Raw genomic sequence first — 20,371 nt, forward strand, 5'->3', positions numbered from 1 at the left:
GGATTATACACATAATGTAAAAAGAAATGTCATGTCCATCATTCCGTAACATATCTGTGTGACCTCTCAAAAATGCTAATAAAAAACAGGTTTTACAAAAAAATCTCTTAAAGTTTTGGTAAGAAGTGGAAGAAAACAGTTTTCATTTTACTAGTTCAAGAGGTCATTTGAAGCAGGATACAGTATTAAAGACAGAAACTGAGGATTGGCCTGATGGCTGTGCTTCTCAGGTTAACCACGCCAGGGAAATGGTAGACACAGCATTCACAGCCCTCTGGAGGGAGAAAGTCCTCTCTGTGTCATCCACTGGCTGAGACTAAAGCACACTCGCGCTGGGCTCTGAAGAGAGCAGCTATCCGTGCTTCTCAGCCAGGGACCATCTCTGCATGACTAGGCTGGGTGGGAATAGAGAAACAAATTCTGAAAGCCGAATAGGAAGGCCTATGGCATCTTATCTCAAGACAGACAGGAGTGAGTAAAGCTGGAAGCATAGAAACAAGGAAGAAGAAGCTATAGACCATAAAATAATAAAAAGTTTTGATGCCCAGAAACTGAAGACATATCACTGAAAGGAAAGAGGCAGTTTTCCTGGCATGTACTCTTTTCTAATCCCTACCTTCTCCTAATCTCCAAAACCACCTCAACCTTCCTGGGCATGCCGTGTTATAATCTGATGAAATACACTCAGGGAGGAAGCAACACACGTATGGGAATTTTGGTGCCTGGGGAGAGACCCAAGATCGGAAAGCTTGGACATTTAGAAAACTGTCTACTATTGGCTGCAGTAATGGGGAGTCTCCTCCAAAGGGATGGGCTCCACCTTAACCAGGGTGGAACCAGACTGCTGGCGCTAACCTTTAAAAAGGAGATTGTTCTAGTTTAAAAGCTGCTCTAAGGGGAAAGCCGACAGTCGCTCAGCAGCGCATGGTTCGGAGAGAGGTATCTTTAAAGGATACTAATGATGCATTAGAATTAGGGCATCCTGACAGTGAGGTTCCAATAATTAGAAAAGTAGTCCAAGTGCCTGTAACTAAAAACTCACCTGAGCTAAAAAATTCTAACTTATCTCTATCAATTAAAAAGCAGAATGAAAATACAAACAAAAATCAAACTTTGAAATGTTTGTATGCTAATGCCAGAAGTCTAAAAAGTAAGATGGGAGAATTAGAATGTATAGCAGTGAATGATGACAGACTTAATTGGCATCTCAGAGACATGGTGGAAAGAGGATAACCAATGGGACAGTGCTATACCGGGGTACAAATTATATCGCAATGACAGAGAGGAGCACTCGGGAGGAGGTGTGGTGCTTTATGTCCGGGATGGCATAGAGTCCAACAGGATAAATATCCTGCATGAGACTAAATACAAAATTGAATCTTTATGGGTAGAAATCCCTCGTGTGTTGGGGAAGACTATAGTGATAGGGGTATACTACCGTCCACCTGGTCAAGATGGTGAGACAGACAGTGAAATGCTAAGAGAAATTAGGGAAGCTAACCAAATTGGAAGTACAGTAATAATGGGAGACTTCAATTACCCCAATATTGACTGGGTAAATGTATCATCGGGTCACGCTAGAGAGATAATGTTCCTAGATGGAATAAATGATTGCTTTATGGAGCAATTGGTTCAGGAACCGACGAGAGAGGGAGCAATTTTAGATCTAATTCTCAGTGGAGCACAGGACTTAGTGAGAGAGGTAATGGTGGTGGGGCCGCTTGGCAATAGTGATCATAATATGATCAAATTTGATTTAATGACTGGAAGAGGAACAGTGTGCTAAACTTTCAAAAGGGAAACTTTGACAAAATGAGAAAAATTGTTAGAAAAATCTGAAAGGAGCAGCTACAAAAGTAAAAAATGTCCAAGAGGCATGGTCATTGTTAAAAAATACCATTCTAGAAGAACAGTCCAGATGTGTTCCACACATTAAGAAAGGTGGAAAGAAGGCAAAACGATTACCGGCATGGTTAAAAGGGGAGGTGAAAGAAGCTATTTTAGCCTAAAGATCTTCATTCAAAAATTGGAAGAAGGATCCAAACAGAAGAAAATAGGATAAAGCATAAACGTTGGCAAGTTAAAATGTAAGACATTGATAAGACAGGCTAAGAGAATTTGAAAAGAAGTTGGCTGTAGAGGTAAAAACGTTTTTAAATATATCCGAAGCAGAAAGCCTGTGAGGGAGTCAGTTGGACCGTTAGATGATCGAGGGGTTAAAGGGGCACTTAGAGAAGATAAGGCCATCGCGGAAAGATTAAATGATTTCTTTGCTTCGGTGTTTACTGAAGAAGATGTTGGGGAGGTACCCGTAATGGAGAAGGTTTTCATAGGTAATGATTCAGATGGACTGAATCAAATCACGGTGACCTAGAAGATGTGGTAGGCCTGATTGACAAACTGAAGAGTAGTAAATCACCCGGACTGGATGGTATATACCCCAAAGTTCTGAAGGAACTAAAAAATGAAATTTCAGACCTATTAGTAAAAATTTGTAACTTATCATTAAAATCATCCATTGTACCTGAAGACTAGAGGACAGCTAATGTAACCCCAATATTTAAAAAGGGCTCCAGGGGCGATCCGGGAAACTACAGACCGGTTAGTCTGACTTAATGCCAGGAAAAATAGTGGAAAGTATTCTAAACATCAAAATCACAGAACATATGGAAAGACGCGGTTTAATGGAACAAAGTCAGCATGGCTTTACCCAAGGCAAGTCTTGCCTCACAAATCTGCTTCACTTCTTTGAAGGAGTTAATAAACATGTGGATGAAGGTGAACTGGTAGATATAGTATACTTGGATTTTCAGAAGGCGTTTGACAAAGTTCCTCATGAGAGGCTTCTAGGAAAAGTAAAAAAAGTCATGGGATAGGTGGCGATGTCCTTTCGTGGATTGCAAACTGGCTAAAAGACAAGAAACAGAGAGTAGGATTAAATGGACAATTTTCTCAGTGTAAGGGTGTGGACAGTGGAGTGCCTCAGGGATCTGTATTGGGACCCTTACTTTTCAATCTATTTATAAATGATCTGGAAAGAAATACGACGCGTGAGATGATCAAATTTGCAGATGACACAAAATTGTTCAGAGTAGTTAAATCACAAGCAGATTGTGATAAATTGCAGGAAGATCTTGTGAGACTGGAAAATTGGGCATCCAAATGGCAGATGAAATTTAATGTGGATAAGTGCAAGGTGATGCATATAGGGAAAAATAACCCATGCTATAATTACACAATGTTGGGTTCCATATTAGGTGCTACAACCCAAAAAAAGAGATCTAGGTGTCATAGTGGATAACACATTGCAATCGTCGGTTCAGTGTGCTGCGGCAGTCAAAAAAGCAAACAAACAATGTTGGGAATTATTAGAAAGGGAATGGTGAATAAAACGGAAAATGTCATAATGCCTCTGTATCGCTCCATGGTGAGACCGCACCTTGAATACTGTGTACAATTCTGGTCGCCGCATCTCAAGAAAGATATAATTGCGATGGAGAAGGTACAGAGAAGGGCTACCAAAATGATAAGGGGAATGGAACAACTCCTCTATGAGGAAAGACTAAAGAGGTTAGGACTTTTGAGCTTGGAGAAGAGACGACTGAGGGGGGATATGATAGAGGTGTTTAAAATCATGAGAGGTCTAGAATGGGTAGATGTGAATTGGTTATTTACTCTTTCGGATAGTAAAAAGACTAGGGGGCACTCCATGAAGTTAGTATGGGGCACATTTAAAACTAATTGGAGAAAGTTCTTTTTTACTCAACGCAATTTGTTGCCAGAGGATGTAGTTAGTGCAGTTAGTGTAGCTGTGTTTAAAAAAGGATTGGAAAAGTTCTTGGAGGAGAAGTCCATTACCTGCTATTAAGTTCACCGTGGAGTTGATTTTGAAAAACTGCATGATCGCGTACTTTTGTTTGCGCAGCAGGCGCAAACAAAAGTACGCTGGATTTTATAAGATACGCGCGTAGCTGCGCATATCTTCTAAAATCCTGGATCGGCGCGCGCAAGGCTGCCGATTTTGGGCAGCCGGCGCGCGCCGAGCCACGCAGCCTGCCTCCGTTCCCTCCGAGGCCACTCCGAAATCGGAGCGGCCTCGGAGGGAACGCTCTTTCGCCCTCCCCTCACCTTCCCCTCCCTTCCTCTACCTAACCCACTCCCCTACCTTTATCCATGGATTTACGCCTCCCGGACGGAGACGTAAATCCGGGCGCGCCAGCGGGCTGCTGGCGCGCAGAGACCGGACCTGGGGGCGGTTCCGGAGGGTGTGGCCACGCCCCAGAACGCCCCGGCCTGAAACCACGCCCCTGGGCCCGCCCCCAAAATGCCCCGCCCCCCAAATCGCAGCGTCATTCGGCCCCGCCCCGACACGCCCCCTTCCGAAAACCCCAGGACCTACGCGCGTCCCGGGGTTCTGCATGCGCCGGCGGCCTATGGAAAATAGGCACGCCGGTGCGCAAGGCCCTGCTCGCGTAAATCCGCCCGCTAGAGAATAGCCACTGCCATTAGCAATGGTAACATGGAATAGACTTAGTTTTTGGGAACTTGCCAGGTTCTTATGGCCTGGATTGGCCACTGTTGGAAACAGGATGCTGGGCTTGATGGACCCTTGGTCTGACCCAGTATGGCATTTTCTTATGTTCTTAATGTGTCTAAATTGTCAAACTCATCTACTCCCTAAAGGATATACATGTGTTTCACTTTTATTTACAAGACAAAAAAGTGTACAAAAAAAAAAAAAAAGATTTGCAGTAACTTTCATACTACATTGATACGGACCAATAATTAAACTGGACCCATATACGCTATAGAGGTGAAAAGTTATTACGAAACCTCAGCATGGATTGATAATGGTCCTTTTATGATAAAAACGTTTTTGCCTATTTAAACACCATGTTATATAAGATAATTAATATTACATCGAATGCTCGTTTTTGACAATTTAGATAGAAGTTGCATTTGATTTGACAAAACCCCTTGCTTTAGGATAATATGCAGTAATATGTCACCATTATCAATATAGAATAAGAAAATTACTCCTTACCTGCTAATTTTTGTTCCTGTAGTACCAAGGATCAGTCCAGACGGTGGGTTATGTCCCCCGTCCAGCAGATGGAGTCAGAGAAGGCTTCGAAGGGTGCTGGCATAAGTATATCTGCACCCTCTGCAGGAGCTCAGTATCGAGAATATGAAAGCCAAAAGAAGCTACCAAGGCTGGATCAAGTGTAACAATCATAAAAAACAATTGCCCAAATGAGGCAATTGGCGCCAGAATTGAGAACTTGCAGAACGAACTAGAGAACAGACTCGCAAGTCAACAGGAACTAGAGAGAAATCGGGCACAAACGCCCAACAGGTATAAGAAAATGAGGTGCAGTGGAGATATCGAGCAGGTATGGTAATGAGAGGCGGGCGTCTGGACTGATCCTTGGTACTACAGGAATGAAAATTAGCAGGTAAGGAGTAATTTTCTTTTCCCTGTACGTACCAGGATCAGTCCAGACGGTGGGATGTATCAAAGCTTCCCTACACTGGGTGGGCCCTTGAAAGCCCTGCTCGAATGACCCTGGCGCCGAAACACCCTGTGGACGATGAGGGTAAATGCAATTGGTAATGGCGCGCAGAGGTATGGAGCGACTTCCTGGTCGCTGCTCTACATATCTCTTGTGAGGAGATGGACTGTACCTCGGCCCAGGAAGCAGCCTGAGAGCGAAGGGAATGTGCCTTAATCCCCCATGGAGGCTCCCGACCCGCACCTATGTACGCTGAGACTATAGCTTCCTTGAGCCACCTGGCAATCGTGGTCCTCGAGGCCGGGGAACCCTTCCTCGGTCCCGACCACAACACAAACAAATGGTCGGAGACTCGAAAATCATTTGTAACCTCCAAATAGCGAATGAGGCTCCGCTTGACGTCCAAAGAACGCAGGTGCCCCGAATCCCTCTCTGGGAAGGAGGGGAGCTCGACCGTCTGATTGAGGTGAAAAGATGAGACGACTTTGGGAAGAAAGGAGGGTACTGTGCATCGCGAAACCCCGGAATCTGTGAACCGGAGATAGGCTTCCCTACAGGAGAGTGCTTGGAGCTCCGAAATGCGGCGCGCGGAACTTATGGCCACCAGGAAAACAGTCTTGAGTGTGATATCCTTAATGGAGGTGTTTCAAAAAGGCTCGAAAGGAGGACCCGCCAGGGACCGAATAACCAGGTTAAGGCTCCAAGAAGGAAACGGATCCTGAACGGGAGGCCGTGTTTCACTCCCTTGAGAAAACGGGCGATGTCCGGTTGTCCCAATAGAGATGACTGGTCTGCATACTGGAGAAGCGAGCCCAGGGCAGCAACCTGAACCCGCAGGGAGTTGTAGGCGAGTGCCTTGTCCATTCTGTCCTGTAGGAACGCCAGGATCTGAGGAACGGAAGCCCTTGAAGTATGAGTATCACGCGCTGCGCACCAAGCCTCAAAAACCTTCCAGAGCTGCACGTAGGTAACAGAAGTCGAGGTCTTCCGGGCCTTAAGGAGCGTCAAAATTACGGCTTGAGGATATACTCTGCAGCGGAGACGATGCCGTTCAAAAGCCAGGCCGCAAGACAGAAGCGTTCTGCCTGGTCGAAAAATACGGGGCCCTGGCAAAGCAAGCGTGGAAGATGGGCCAACCAAACCGGGCTGTCCACTGCCAGGTGGAGCAGATCTGCAAACCAAGGGTGCCGTGGCCACTTGGGAGCCACCAGAATGACGGGACCCCGATGATGCTCTATTCTCCAAAGAACCTTGCCCACCAGAGGCCAGGGGGGGAAAACGTAGAGTAGAACTTGTTCCGGCCAGGGGAGCACTAGAGCGTCTACTCCTTCCGCTCTGTGCTCTCGCTGATGGCTGAAGAATCGAGGAGCCCTGGCATTGAGGGACGTCGCCATGAGGTCCAGTCGTGATGTCCCCCAGTGACACTGAAGGAGAAGCATGGCTTCGGAGAGGGACCACTCCCCGGGATCCAGTTGCTGACTACTCAGATAGTCGGCCTGAATGTTGTCTACGCCCGCGATGTGCGACGCCACCAGGCACGCTACATGCTTCTCTGCCCACGACATGAGGCGGGCGGCTTCGAGCGAGATGTGCCTGCTCTTCGTGCCTCCTTGGCGATTGATGTATGCTACGGTCGTCGCATTGTCCGAGAGGATCCTCACCGCTCGATTCCGGACCAAGGGCAAGAACTGAATGAGGGCCAGCCACACGGCCCTTGTCTCCAGGCGATTTATCGGCCAGGTCGCTTGCTCCTTCGACCACCGCCCCTGGGCAGAGCTCTGGAGGCATACCGCCCCCCAGCCAGATAGGCTGGCATCGGTCGTAACCACCACCCAATCCGGGGTCTCCAGAGAGACTCCTTGGGCCAGATGAGGAGGATGCAGCCACCAGCCCAAGCTGTCTTTGGCGATCTCAGGAAGAGGAAGCACCACCTGGTAATCCTGAGACACTGGTTTCCAACGGGAGAGAAGAGCCGCTTGCAGAGGCCGAAGATGCGCAAAAGCCCATGGGACGGGATCGATCGTGGAGGCCATGGAACCCAGGAGCTGTAGATAATCCCAGGACGTGGGATCTGGTAACACAGAAAAAACGCTGTACTTGTTCCCAGAGGGATTGAGCCCTGTCCGGGCGCAGGAAGACTTTGCCCTGAAGCGTATCGAAATGTGCTCCCAAGAAATCCAAGCGCTGTGAGGGGATGAGGGAACTCTTGGCGAAGTTCACCACCCAGCCCAGGGACTGGAGCAGATAGACGACCCCGGAGAAGGACTTCACTCGAATGAGCCAGTCGTCCAGGTAGAGGTGGACAAGGATTCCCTCTCGCCTTACAGCAGCCGCCACGCCACCATAATCTTCGTAAACGTCCACGGTGCCGTTGCCAGCCCAAAGGGGAGGGCTTGAAACTGGAAGTGTCTGTTCAGGATCTTGAAGTGGAGAAACCTCCGATGGGCCCTGAGGATGGGAATGTGCAGACAGGCCAGGAATTCCCCTTGGTGTACCGCCGCAATCACGGACCGTAGGGTCTCCATGCGGAACCGGGAGACCCGTAAAAACTTGTTGACCTCCTTGAGATCCAGGATTGGGCGGAAGGAGCCGTCCTTTTTGGGAATGACGAAATAGATGGAATAATGGCCCGAGCTCACCTCTCCGAAGGGGACGGGCGCGATGGCCCCGAGGCTCAGGAGCCTGTCCAAGGTCTGTTGTACCGCTCTTCTCTTGAGACTCGATCCGCAAGGTGAGAAGATGAACCTGTCCCGTGGGCGGCGGGCAAACTCTAAAGTGTAGCTGTTCTTTAAGATGTCTAGGACCCACTGGTCCGAGGTGATGCGAACCCACTCCTCGTAGAAACGTGAGAGCCGTCCCCCAATCCGCGGCATCAAGGAGTGGGGGAGCGTGGCATCATTGAGTGGGCTTGGATGAGCCCCCCTGAGTTGTTCCCTCCCAGGCAGGCCTGCGGCTGCGAAAGGAACGAGGCCAGGCCTGGGACCTGGAAGACGGAGTCCGAGGCCCCTGCTGTTTGTAATTGTGGTAGCGATGTTGCCCCCGGGAGCGAGATCTGGAGGAAGTGAAAGTCCTGAAATTTCGCCGACAGTCTTCCGGGAGTTTGTATACCGGATTTTCACCCAGGGACTTGAAGATCTCAACCAGCTCATCCCCGAAGAGGAACCTGCCCTTGAAAGGAAGAGAACCCAGGCTGGACTTGGAAGTCCCTTGAGAGGGCCCTGCCCTGCCCCCCCCCCCCCCACTCCTCCCACTGAAGCCCCCTTTTTTTTTTTTTTTTTCAAACAAGAAGTTAAAACAACTTTAAGAACAAACTTGATCCAGCCTAAGAAAAGTAAAGAGGAGAACCAAAAAGAAATCCTTCAATAAGGGGAAGCACCAGGTTCCCCTGCTGGAGTCAGAAGTATACTGGACTCCTGCAGAGGGTGCCCATGTACTTATGCCAGCACCCTTCGAAGCCTTGTCTGACTCCATCTGCTGGACGGGCGACATAACCAACCATTTGGACTGATCCTGGTACGTACAGGGAAAGATTGTTATCAGGATCAGGCCCAGATTTAGGCATAGGAACTGCCTAGTACACCAAATTTTGAAGGAGCTGAATACCTAGGCCCAAGAGGAGCCTTCTCCAACATACTTTAGGATCATGTGCCACTGCCTCCTTGATAAGGCACTACCGTGGCACTCTGGCCAATCAACTCTGCCCTGCTTTACAAATCTCCAGTGGTGAAATCCCTGCAGTCCTAGGGAGGAACCCCCTGACCTCACCCTATGGTCCTGCCTACGGGCACCAACATCTTAAATCCAGCCCTGATCAGGCTAAAAGGGCTAGTGAAGGCAGAGAGACTGGCACAATACTGTGGGCCAGCACATCCTTCTACAGTCTATAACACGGGCTACTGCTCTCCTTTACGCGTGTAAGATCTATTTTCAGCCACACAAAAAAATATTTCTTTGTGAAATGGAAGACACTTTGGGGGTAATTTTGTAACAGCCCACATAAATCTTCAGTGAATTGTGCACTTGTTTTTCTTGAACTTTCAAAGCAAATTTACATGCATTCATCCACTTTGCATGCGGGCAATTTTGGTGGGATAATTTTCAATTACATCTGCTAATTTGTGTGCAGATTTTTAAAGGAGAACTTTAGTTGCCTATTTTTCAAAATGCAAAATTTGTGTATGTTCAAACTCCTCCCCTCCCCCGAGAACACAACCCCCGGTCCAGGTAAACTTAGGCCGATACAAGACACACATGCTTAGGTTTACCTGCATATCAAGCGGGCAGTTTTGTAAAAAGCCATTTCCCTAGGTAAAACACTGTTTTACCCAGAAAAACAGCTTTGAAAACAATCCTCCCTGTTTTAAAGTCAGGGATGTACATTTCTGTCTTCTGAGCAATACTGCGAGTGGAACAGACATTTCTCCGAAAGTGGAAAGACAATTGAAATGGAAGCTGAAAACCACCAAAAAAAAGCATTTTTCTCCCATCTTTTCTTATACTGGAAAGATTCATAGTTGGAGTTGACAAAAGTAAATTTCCATGAATAACATTTACTGAAGTAATAATGTTAGGATCATTAACAACACATCCAAAATAAACTTGGAGAAAAGTGGAAAAAAACAGAGATTGCATCAGAGAAAGTTAATATTTTATTTAAAGATCAGGATATGACAGCATGAGCTATGACCACAGGAACCTGGCATGTCCATTCATTTCTTTGACTCCTTGTCCTTCATATAATAGACAAACACCACATACAAAAAGCAATTGCACAGAGAATATTAGCAAATCTTCAGGTATCCTGAAACTGATTGTTAGGTGTTGATTGTACTGATAAGATATCCCTCATGCCTATAAATATGATAGGAACCTTGAAACAGCAATAAAGTAATATCCAAAAATACAAATATTTACCTCCTACAAATGTTGATGTCCATCCCAAATTATCAGAACCTCCCTGCCCCCCCCTTTATTAGGTAACCCCTACCCTGTATCCCACCTAGTTAATTATTACTTGTATAATCCACCCTCTTATTTATATGTTATTATTATAATTACTGTTCCTCTTATAATCATGTGATAATTGTAAAGCCTGTTGCTAAGTTCTGTTCTCTGTAAACCGACGAGATGTTCCCAACGTTCGTCAGTATATAAAAGATATTAAATAATAAATAAAAAAAAAAATGTGTGCGCAATAATTCCGGGATCCCCGCACAGAGGAACTCCAGGTTTGGGATCATGCACAGCATCATAGATTAACAATCTCTGAAATTTGAGTTAAAGTACTCCACTTCTGACCCAGGAGTTAAATTTTCAGCATTAAGAAAACATGAGATAACCCTTCAGGGCCTTAATGCACCTCCCTGCATTGGGGAGGTACATGGAAATCTATGGAAATCCATGGGATTTACATAGAGGCATGCTAATTTGTGTTCACATCTTGACTTCCATTTCTGCACACATTTTTCTGCTCTAAAATCCTTAGTAAATCATAAGTGAAGTTATGCACACAAATGTGCACAGAAATGGGAGTTAACATGTGTACTCAGCCTAGTGCCCCTTATAACCAGGCCTGGATTTGCCAAAAGGCACACTAGGCCTGTGCCTAGGGCAGCAGGCTAGCTGAAGATTTGCTGCCTTCCAATAAAAATAATATAAAGTATATTAATAAATATAGTGTAAAACTACTTTGGTTTCATAATGTAATATAAAAAATGTAAAAAATCTGAAGCAAATTTGCAACTGCCACAGGAAACTTAAGGGGATTACACCTTAGACCTTCTGCCCTGTGTTGTCTGGGTAGTGGTAGGAGGGAAGACGGGGATGACAGGGGGCGACAGCACCAAAATCCTAAATCAGTCACTGCTTATGACATCAGCTTCCGTGCTTTGGGGCAATATTCAACCTTCTCGCAATACCATAAAGTCTATAGGTACTTTTAACCTGCAGTCTTTGCACCAATTTTCAAAGGAAAAATAGGCACATGCTTTTGTTTTGAAAAATGCCCCAGGGAAAAGTACCCACAAAAGATCTGCACCTTCAGAAAAAGGAAAGGACCTGGCAGTGGAATTTGTTACTCTCAAGGATTGCTGAAATTAGAGCATTTACATAAACAGAACCTTCTACCATCAGCTTTTGGCACTTAGAGAAGAACTGCGCGCTCTAGACGCTGGTCTCATAGCACACCAGTTAAATTTGGTCAAACAATCGCATTTTGAATGGGGTGATAAAGCTGGGAAACTCCGACCACAAACTGAAAGCCAGGGAATGTATGCAGCAAATTACAAGGGTGAAAGATTCAAGAGGGCCAATTGTTAACCATGTCAGGAGACATTAGAGACAGGTTTTCCCAGTTTTATAGTGATTTATAGAAATGTGATACTGGTATTTCCATCGCTGAGATTGAAGCTTTTCTTCAGAGTGTAGATCTGCCTAGCCTTTATATTGAAAAACAGACTTTGTTGAATGGGGAGACTCAAATGACAGAGGTCCTGCAAGTTATTTGGGATCTTAAAATCAACAAATCTCTGGGTTTGGATGGCTTCTCTCCTAAATTTTATAAACTCTTTGCCTCTTATATTCTTGTTCCTCTGACGAATGTCCTCTACGGAGTGGGGACTCGCTCTCAGAGGGCTCCAACTTGGCAGGAATTACTGTCCTAGCCAAACCAGGGAGGGATCCTTTGTTATGTGGTTCATGCAGGCCAATCTCCCTTTTAAATGTCGACCTTAAAATTTTAGCTAAAGTCCTTACTAATCGATTGAATCAGTTTATTAGCAGTTTGATACATGTGGACCAAGCAGGCTTTATTCCGCATCGTATGGCAGCAGACAATGTCCGTAAAATTATTGATATTTTATGGCACACTTCCAAAGCTAAGATCCCGACCATATTGTTATCCATCGATGCTGAGAAAGCATTCGACATGGTCTACTGGGAGTGTTTGTTTCAAGTATTAGAAAAAATGCAATTTGGACACCTTTTTATAGGTTGGATTCATAAGTTATATGACCGTCCCCAAGCCTCTGTAAAGGTAAATGGTGGGTACTCCGATTCCTTTCCTGTCAATAGGGGGTTGGCCCCTATCGTCTTTGTTGTTTGCCTTATTTCTTGACCTGATGGCAATTAAGATTAGGGAGAATGAAGCCATACAAGGGGGGTCCAGATTGGTGAAGGTTTGTATAAACTTTCAACGTTCGCTGATGACATTATGTTTACCCTGTCCCAACCTCAGGAGTCCCAAGGGAAATTATGGTTGAACTATTGAGGTTCAGTAGAGTCTCCGAGTTTAAAATTAATTTTGCGAAGTCAGAGGTTCTGAACATTTTGGTTCCTGGGGCTGACCTACCAGTTCTGCAAGGGCCTTTCCTTTCAAATGGGCTGCCAATTGTCTCAAATATTTGGGGATATATTTAGGTCAGAATTTAAATGATCTTTTCACACAAATTATGTTCCTCTGGCCCATGCTGTTTTTAAGGATTTGAAGCATTGGGAACGGCTTGGGCGATTGGCCACTTTAAAAATGAATATTCTCCCCTGCTGTGTTTCAAAACTTTACCCATATCCATACCCACCAAAATGTTGAAACTGTGGCAGAAGCAACTATTTTCCTTTATCTGGAAGAGGTAGCCTCGGCCAGGGTTTCCAAGAGGGTTATTTTTCAACAAAAAAAACAGGGGAGGGGCTCTATGTGCACTAAACTTGATATGGCATTATGTGGCCTCCCAACTGTGGGCTCTGGTAGGCTGGCATAGACAAAGTGACAGGAAACACTGGGTCATTATAGAGCAATGCTTAGTCGGGGAAATGCTCTTCTCTGGCAACCTGTTGGCACTTGGCGGTCATTTCGGGAGAAGCCCTTAAGCACTCTTACCATGTGACGAGTGTGGGAGCAATGGAAAGGAGTCCTTTTGGGTTGCAGGAATTATTTTTATAGTTCTCTCTCTATATCGAGAGAGAGAGCGAGAGCGAGAGCGAGAGAGAGAGAACTATAAAAATAATTCCTGCAACCCAAAGGATAACCCCAGGGTAAAGTCAGATTTGAAATATTTTTATAGTTCTTCTCTCTCTCTAGATAGATATATATAAATATATAGTTCAACTCTGACTTTACCCTGGGGTTAGTGATTTCTTGTTTTAAGACCTGGAATGATAAGCGTATCTTGACTTTTGAACAGATGTGGGAGGGAACTAGTGTGTTATCATAGGATAAATTTAAAGATAAATATTCCCTGGCCGACAAGAATTCTTTTACAATATGCACAAATGCGCCACTTTCTAAGTTCCCCCAAAGTTACTCGAGATCTTGTTCAGGGATGCTCTCTTCTAGAGGGTTAATGCCTCCAGGCTGATAAGATACAAGGGTTATCTCCAAATTGTACAATATGTTAAATAAAGAGTTAGTGGCAAAACCATCACATATCTTGGCATGGGATACTGACATTGCCTCCATGGATGAGAGTGATTGGGATATAATATTCCAATGAATGGCAAAAGGTTCTATCTCCATGAATATTTTGGAAAACTCCTATAAGCTCTTATAGAGGTGGCATCTAATGCCACTCTCAGGTTAATCCCAGTTGTAAGGAGGAAGTGTGGGAACTTTATATCATATTTGGTGGAGCTGCCCTCTTATAAATCGCCATTTTGGTTAGAGGTATATGATTATGTAGAAAAACTGACAGGGCTACACTTGACTCTTTGTGTGCGATCTGTATTATTGAATTTTCCTTTTGAACAGGATGAGACCCTTGCTCAGATTTTACTCCATCAAATATCTATTGCCGCAAGGGGTGCCATTGCTTCTCACTGGCTGTGCCGACCTTGTCAGCTGTAATCCAGCACTTGGACAGAGTGCATTTATTAAGTAAAATGTCAGCCATACGCTCATATACTGTTTCTAAATTTGATAAAACTTGGGCTCCTTTTGTGCACTGGAAAGCTTCCAGCTGATGGTTTCGGTGTGGGGATGGAACTTTCGCATTCCTGGGTGGTGTATGTTTGCTCTTTTCCTTGTCATTCTCCAGAAATGACTATGATGCATTTAGTTATGTAGTGAATATTTTCTTGATTGCTTGCCACATGGTTTTGTGGGTGGTATTTTCCCTATTAGTGTCTATATGCCTGTTTGGGGCATGGGGTCCTTTCATATTGTCTTCTGGAAGATGCTGTTAACTCATTTTGTTGTTATATCACTTTGTTATATCTTTCAATAAAATTATACATTAAAAAAAAAAAGGATCTGCACCTGTTTTTTTTTTTCCTGCGGATACATTTTCCAGCCAAAACTACATGCAAAGTTTTGAAAAACCAAAATACTTAATGCAATTATGAATGGAATTTTCCCTGCATACCAGGTGGGCAATTTTCACACTGCTGATTTAGGCAAATATGTTTTTTACCTGTGCAAATCCCATTGAAAATTTCTACCTTTGAGCCATGGATGTGAAGTAAATAAATATTTTGGTTCCCAATGGCACAAAGGTGGCAAGAAATTGTAATTCTGGCGTTACTACAAATTCATCATAATTATTTTGAATGCTTCAGCTGATCACAAGGTACATTCAGCAGTGCCTACTGGAAGCAGAAATGTACAGCTATAACAGTTTATATGAAACCACAGCATTTCAGACAACATACCCAATGTTTCCCATGGCTGTTGTGATCTGTTGTTCCATGATATCATAAAGTTTCACTTTGTAGCCACCACTAGCGAAAACCATTGCCCAGCTGCGACCAATAAGACCACTGCAGCAAGAGAAAATAGTTGCATATTATCAATATACAACTTTTATATTCTGTACTAAAGAGCCGATTCATAAAGGTGCAATAGCATTTTAAGCCCTTAGAAGATCTGAATGGCACTTGGTACCCTAGTACTGAAGGGGCCCGGTTCCTTCTTTGAAAGTAAAGTGAATAAATAACTACAAAGTAATTGTTTGCTAACTCCCCCTACAAAGATCTATATTAGGGGTGACCAACTCAAGAGCACACATAGGCCTGATTTTCAGGATATTCACAGTGAATATGTATGAAATAAATGTGCTTCAATGGAGGGAGTGCATGCAGATCAAGCTCATGCATATTCATTGTGGATATTTATTTATTTATTTAAGAGTTTTTTATATACCGGGGCACGTTAAAAACATCACCCCGGTTCACAGTGTAACGTAACGTAGCAACGGGCTTTACAATAATTTAGAGTAGATAAACATAGATAATGTAGCAACAGGCTTTACAATAATTTAGAGTAGATAAACATAGGTAAACTCCTGAAAACCTGGAGTTGGCCATCCCTGAGCTATAAGAAGCCTGTGCTACAGCAGGGAGGCGGTAAGCATACCTCGTCCTGCATCCGGAGGGGGAAGAGGCATATGATGGGGCTACAAAGAAGCAAGGGTTCCTGGAGTGAACTTAGCTAGCCAGTTAAGTTCACGCAGCCATGACCGAGTGCCCTAAATCTGACCAGCTAACTTTTCACTAACAATATTTAGGAAGCCTCTCAGCTGAAAATCCAGCTGATTAAATTCAGATGAATTTGACAGGCTCATTGGTCAATGTAATAAAGTGCGCCCAGCCTAGTGCACAGGTTTATGCACTAGACTAGCACCCCATGCAATGAGATTAGCGCCGTCCAAAATGTGCACAAACTTGTAACTGATAGTACTCATCACATGTAAATTCCATGTAGAAGAGGCTATTAGTTATTGCCTCCCAATGCAAAAAAAAAAAAAAAATCACTGGGTGCCCAACAAAATTAACTCCAGCCCGAAAGCTGGTGTTAAATCAATCCGCGAGTCATGGGCTCAGGCGAAATCTTAAAAATACTGTCCTCTGTTATTCCTCCTAATAGTATTGTTGCGATGCTTACATATACTGCTTGCTGTCTTTAAGAATAACGATATAATGTAATGGTTTGATGGAAAAAAAAATTGAATGCACAATATACATGCACAGTAGACAAATACCAGACCAATTTTTGCTCCTAGCTATTGTGCGACTTGAAACTAGATAAAACAGACGCTCATACTGAGCGCCTGTTGGAATTGTGCACGCATAGCCACGTCTCCCTGGCGCCCGATGCATTTGAGCGCTAGGCACGCACAATATTTCCCTGGTGCATCCTTTTTAACGCAGCAGTCATTTAAATATTGTATCAGGTGCCCAGGAGACGTGGCTGTGCACGCATTAGGAAAACGAATGTCTGTTTTAATGCACATCTTATTGCATCGGTCTGTCAGTTAGGTGCCTAGGCACTTTTTAAATATTGACCACAATGCATGTAGAACAGAATTTTTAAATCTATGCACAGGTAGGTAGTTTCCCCATTTAAAAAAAACTCCAAGATCAGCAGGTATCCGTATACTTTGCAGCAATGTGTACTATTAAAAATTGCCCTCCAAAATATATTCTAGTATAGAGATTCCCAAACTTGTCCTCAGGGACTCCCAGCCAGTTGGGTTTTCTGGATATCTGCAATGAATATGAATAAGATAGATTTGCATGCATTGATCCTGCAGCACAGGTTTGGGAACCACTGTTCTAGCCACTCTAGTGCAATAATAATCTGGTTTGGTCTTTAACATTTTTTTTAAATGCTTATAGTTTTTCATGGCTCTGCTTACTTCTGAACCAGTTAAGTAAACAATAACAGTTTAATAGCGTTTTCAATTTAGAAAAGCTTGATAAACGATTGGTTTAGGACCATTTTACAATGTGAACAAGGGAAAACTTGCTGTAAAATTATACTGACAATGCTTCTCAAGCACAGGCAAGAAAAAACAAAACCAATACTGAAAAGCATCCACTAATAAAAAAAAATGGGTACATTAAGAGCAGAAACATATGAAAAGATAACTAGTACATAAATATTTAAGTTAAAAAAGAAACACATAAAGTAATTTACCTGCCAATAATGAGAATATGTCCATCCTTAATGTTACTCATTCTTTCCTATACTGGTGGATTTTGTGAGGCTGAACAGAGCACCACAGTAATAGGGCCAGGAAAAGGAAACCCTCGGGCTGCAAGCAGAAAGCTGCTGACCACGGCGCTGTCCTCATAAGACTAGTTTTCCTGACTCTACAAAGAAATAGCTTGTAAACTTGAACTTGATTGGTTGTTCTCGACAGTTCTTAACGAGTCACTGAGCACTGCTTCCTGAATGGCCAGAATTACTCACGCCCAGTTTTTTTATTTTCTTCCAGACATGTTGGTGGAAGTAAATTTTGATTTGTGCATATGACGTGTAGTTCCTTCTTTGCTCTTTTCTTGCGAGAAGTAAGGTGAGACGTACTAAACAAAAAGCAGATTTAGGGGCTATTAAAAACTCGGTGATTTTTAGATTAAAATATTAAGTATTCCACAATTTTCTAGATGAGCTCCAAAAGTCGATTTTCCCCCACTGGCTTCTTGTCTGTACTTGCTATTTGCTTAACGAAGTCTCTTGTATTGACTGTAAGAGCCGTACCTCAAAAAATATTGTAGTTGGCACAAATGGTTCTATTAGCACAATAACTAGGAACTGAGGAAAACACTAACATGCTCCAATTGCTTCATCTGGAAGAAACCAGAAAATGCACTGCATCACCATTACAACACATGGAAACTGCTTTTATCTCTTCTAAAAGCAAAGTCCATAACTTTAGACTCATAGTAAAAGATATCAGTAAAAGCACAAAAATAGCCCAATGCACACAAGAAAATGCTGATTTGTAGCTTTATCTATATCTTTGACTCAGTGTCAGGCATCTCAAAAATGACTGAAGATTTTCTGACAACTTTTCTCTCCTTCTTTTCCTTTTGCACAAAAGAATTGCTTCAGAATATTCTCATCGGGTCTTATGTTTTCCATTATAGGGATTGTAGGAAATAATTATATAACTTCAAACTGTTAGAATGCTGGGCAGTGCTCCATTCCAAATGCCCCCACACCTCCTCACCAGAAGTTTGCTACAGAGCAATATGGGCAGAGAGACAGAGACAAGAAAAAAAAACCGAGCAATTCACAAAAGATGGCACAAAACAATGCTTCCAACGTACACACATACAGTAAACACCCCATCCCATACACACACACATGTCCATCACACACACACACACCCCACACTCTTTATACCACATATCCACACAAATTCCACATAGTCTTACTAAAATCCCACACACACATATACATAGAAACATAGAAAATGACGGCAGAAAAAGACCAATCGGCCCATCTAGTCAGGCCCTTTATTTCATACTGCGCTTACTCACTAGTCTGCCCAGCAAGCTTCCACACTTATTTTCCCATACTTATCTGTTTCATCAACCTTGTTGGAAACTGTTTGATCAAATTTCCTGCTATCCCCTTTAATTGATGCAGAGAGCAATGTTGGAGTTGCATCAAAGGTGAACATTAGGCTTATGGTTAAGGGTAGTAATCGCCGCATCCAGCAAGTTACCCCGATGCTTGTTTGCTCAGACTGCACAGATTGATGCTTTGTTGGATGTTTTCTGAATGTAAATTCTTTTTTCCTCATTTCCCCCTACCATTGAAGCAGAGAGCAACGCTGTATATGCTTTGAAAGTGCTGTTATTTGTTTACTTCCTGTATAACCTGTTGTATGTAAAGCCTGTTGCTAATTTATTGTTTACTGTAAACCGAGGTGATATATATCTATACGTACCGCGGTATATAAGAACCTCTAAATAAATAAATAAATAAATAAATAAATAAATAAATAAATAAAAAAAATGTATTATGCTTAATTGGTTTAGGGTAGTAACCGCCGTGATAAGCAAGCTACCCCTACGCTTTACCCAGATTGTGAAGTTCAGTCCTTTTTTGTTGTTATCTGAATGCAAATCCTCTTTTCCACATTTCCCCTTGCCGTTGAAGCAGAGAGCAATTTTTGGGTTGCATTAACCGTGCAAAGACTTTTTGAGTAAGGGTAGTACTTTTTGGTTGTTATTGAATGCAAATCCTCTATTCCACATTTCCCCTTGCTGTTGAAGCAGAGAGCAATGTTGGGGTTGCATTAACCGAGCAAAGGCTTTTTGAATAAGGGTAGTAATCGCAAGGTAGTAGCCAACATTCCAGCAAACCGCCCCCATGGCTCTGCTCTTCATTCACACACATACACACACACATACACCTGCTCCCAGCACATCCAAACCCAGAACACCCTCCCACAGAGACAGAGAAAATAAATGATGCAGCTTCTCAGTTCACTACAAACTACACACCTTCATACACACACACACACAAACACACACACACACACACACAAACCTTCCCACACACACACACACATTTTCCCTAACCAAATAGCCCCCACACACAGTAATATATCCCAAAAAACATACCCCACAATTCCTGCACATTAACCCTCACAGAATCCCCACACAAACCTTCCCAAAATAGACATCCATCCCCAACAACTTACACTCCCCACACACACACACATATACATACCCATGCCTTCAGATATGCTCACATACACAACCCCTCACACACCCACACAGATATAAACCCTATCCATTAATGCCCACATGTGCAGTCCCTCACAACCACATCTGCTACCTACAAACACAACTATATCCCCAAAAAACACTCCACTGCCCCATTTAAGTCTCTCCTACCAATACAACTCTATACCCATCATTCCATCTCCCTAGATATCACACACACACATTCTCCCCCCCCCCCCCCCCCCCCCCCATGCATAACCCCACATAACCTCATACACACTCCACCCCACTTAGGGCCACTTTTATACATGGGCAAAAGAGGCAGATGCACTGAGCCCTGCATTGCATGAACACACAGGGATCTGCACCAGTGACTCTACTGGCCAGTGCACCAATCTCTGGCAGCA

At 43.7% G+C, this 20,371-nt stretch overlaps 1 protein-coding gene across 1 annotated transcript in view; it reads right to left on the bottom strand.

The window, feature by feature from the left end:
- CRYL1 (crystallin lambda 1) overlaps window positions 1-17,590 on the bottom strand; it is a 267,609-nt gene extending 250,019 nt beyond the window's left edge. The window contains exons 1-2 of the mRNA XM_029602510.1: window positions 17,419-17,590; window positions 15,153-15,260 (exon numbers count right to left, since the gene is read on the bottom strand). Of these exons, the coding sequence (XP_029458370.1) occupies window positions 15,153-15,260; window positions 17,419-17,459 (149 nt within the window). The 5' untranslated portion in view covers window positions 17,460-17,590. The remainder of the gene's footprint in view (window positions 1-15,152; window positions 15,261-17,418) is intronic.
- Between the last annotated feature and the right edge of the window lie 2,781 nt (window positions 17,591-20,371).

This window comes from Rhinatrema bivittatum, chromosome 5 (assembly GCF_901001135.1).
Source record: "Rhinatrema bivittatum chromosome 5, aRhiBiv1.1, whole genome shotgun sequence".
Lineage (NCBI taxonomy): Eukaryota > Metazoa > Chordata > Amphibia > Gymnophiona > Rhinatrematidae > Rhinatrema > Rhinatrema bivittatum.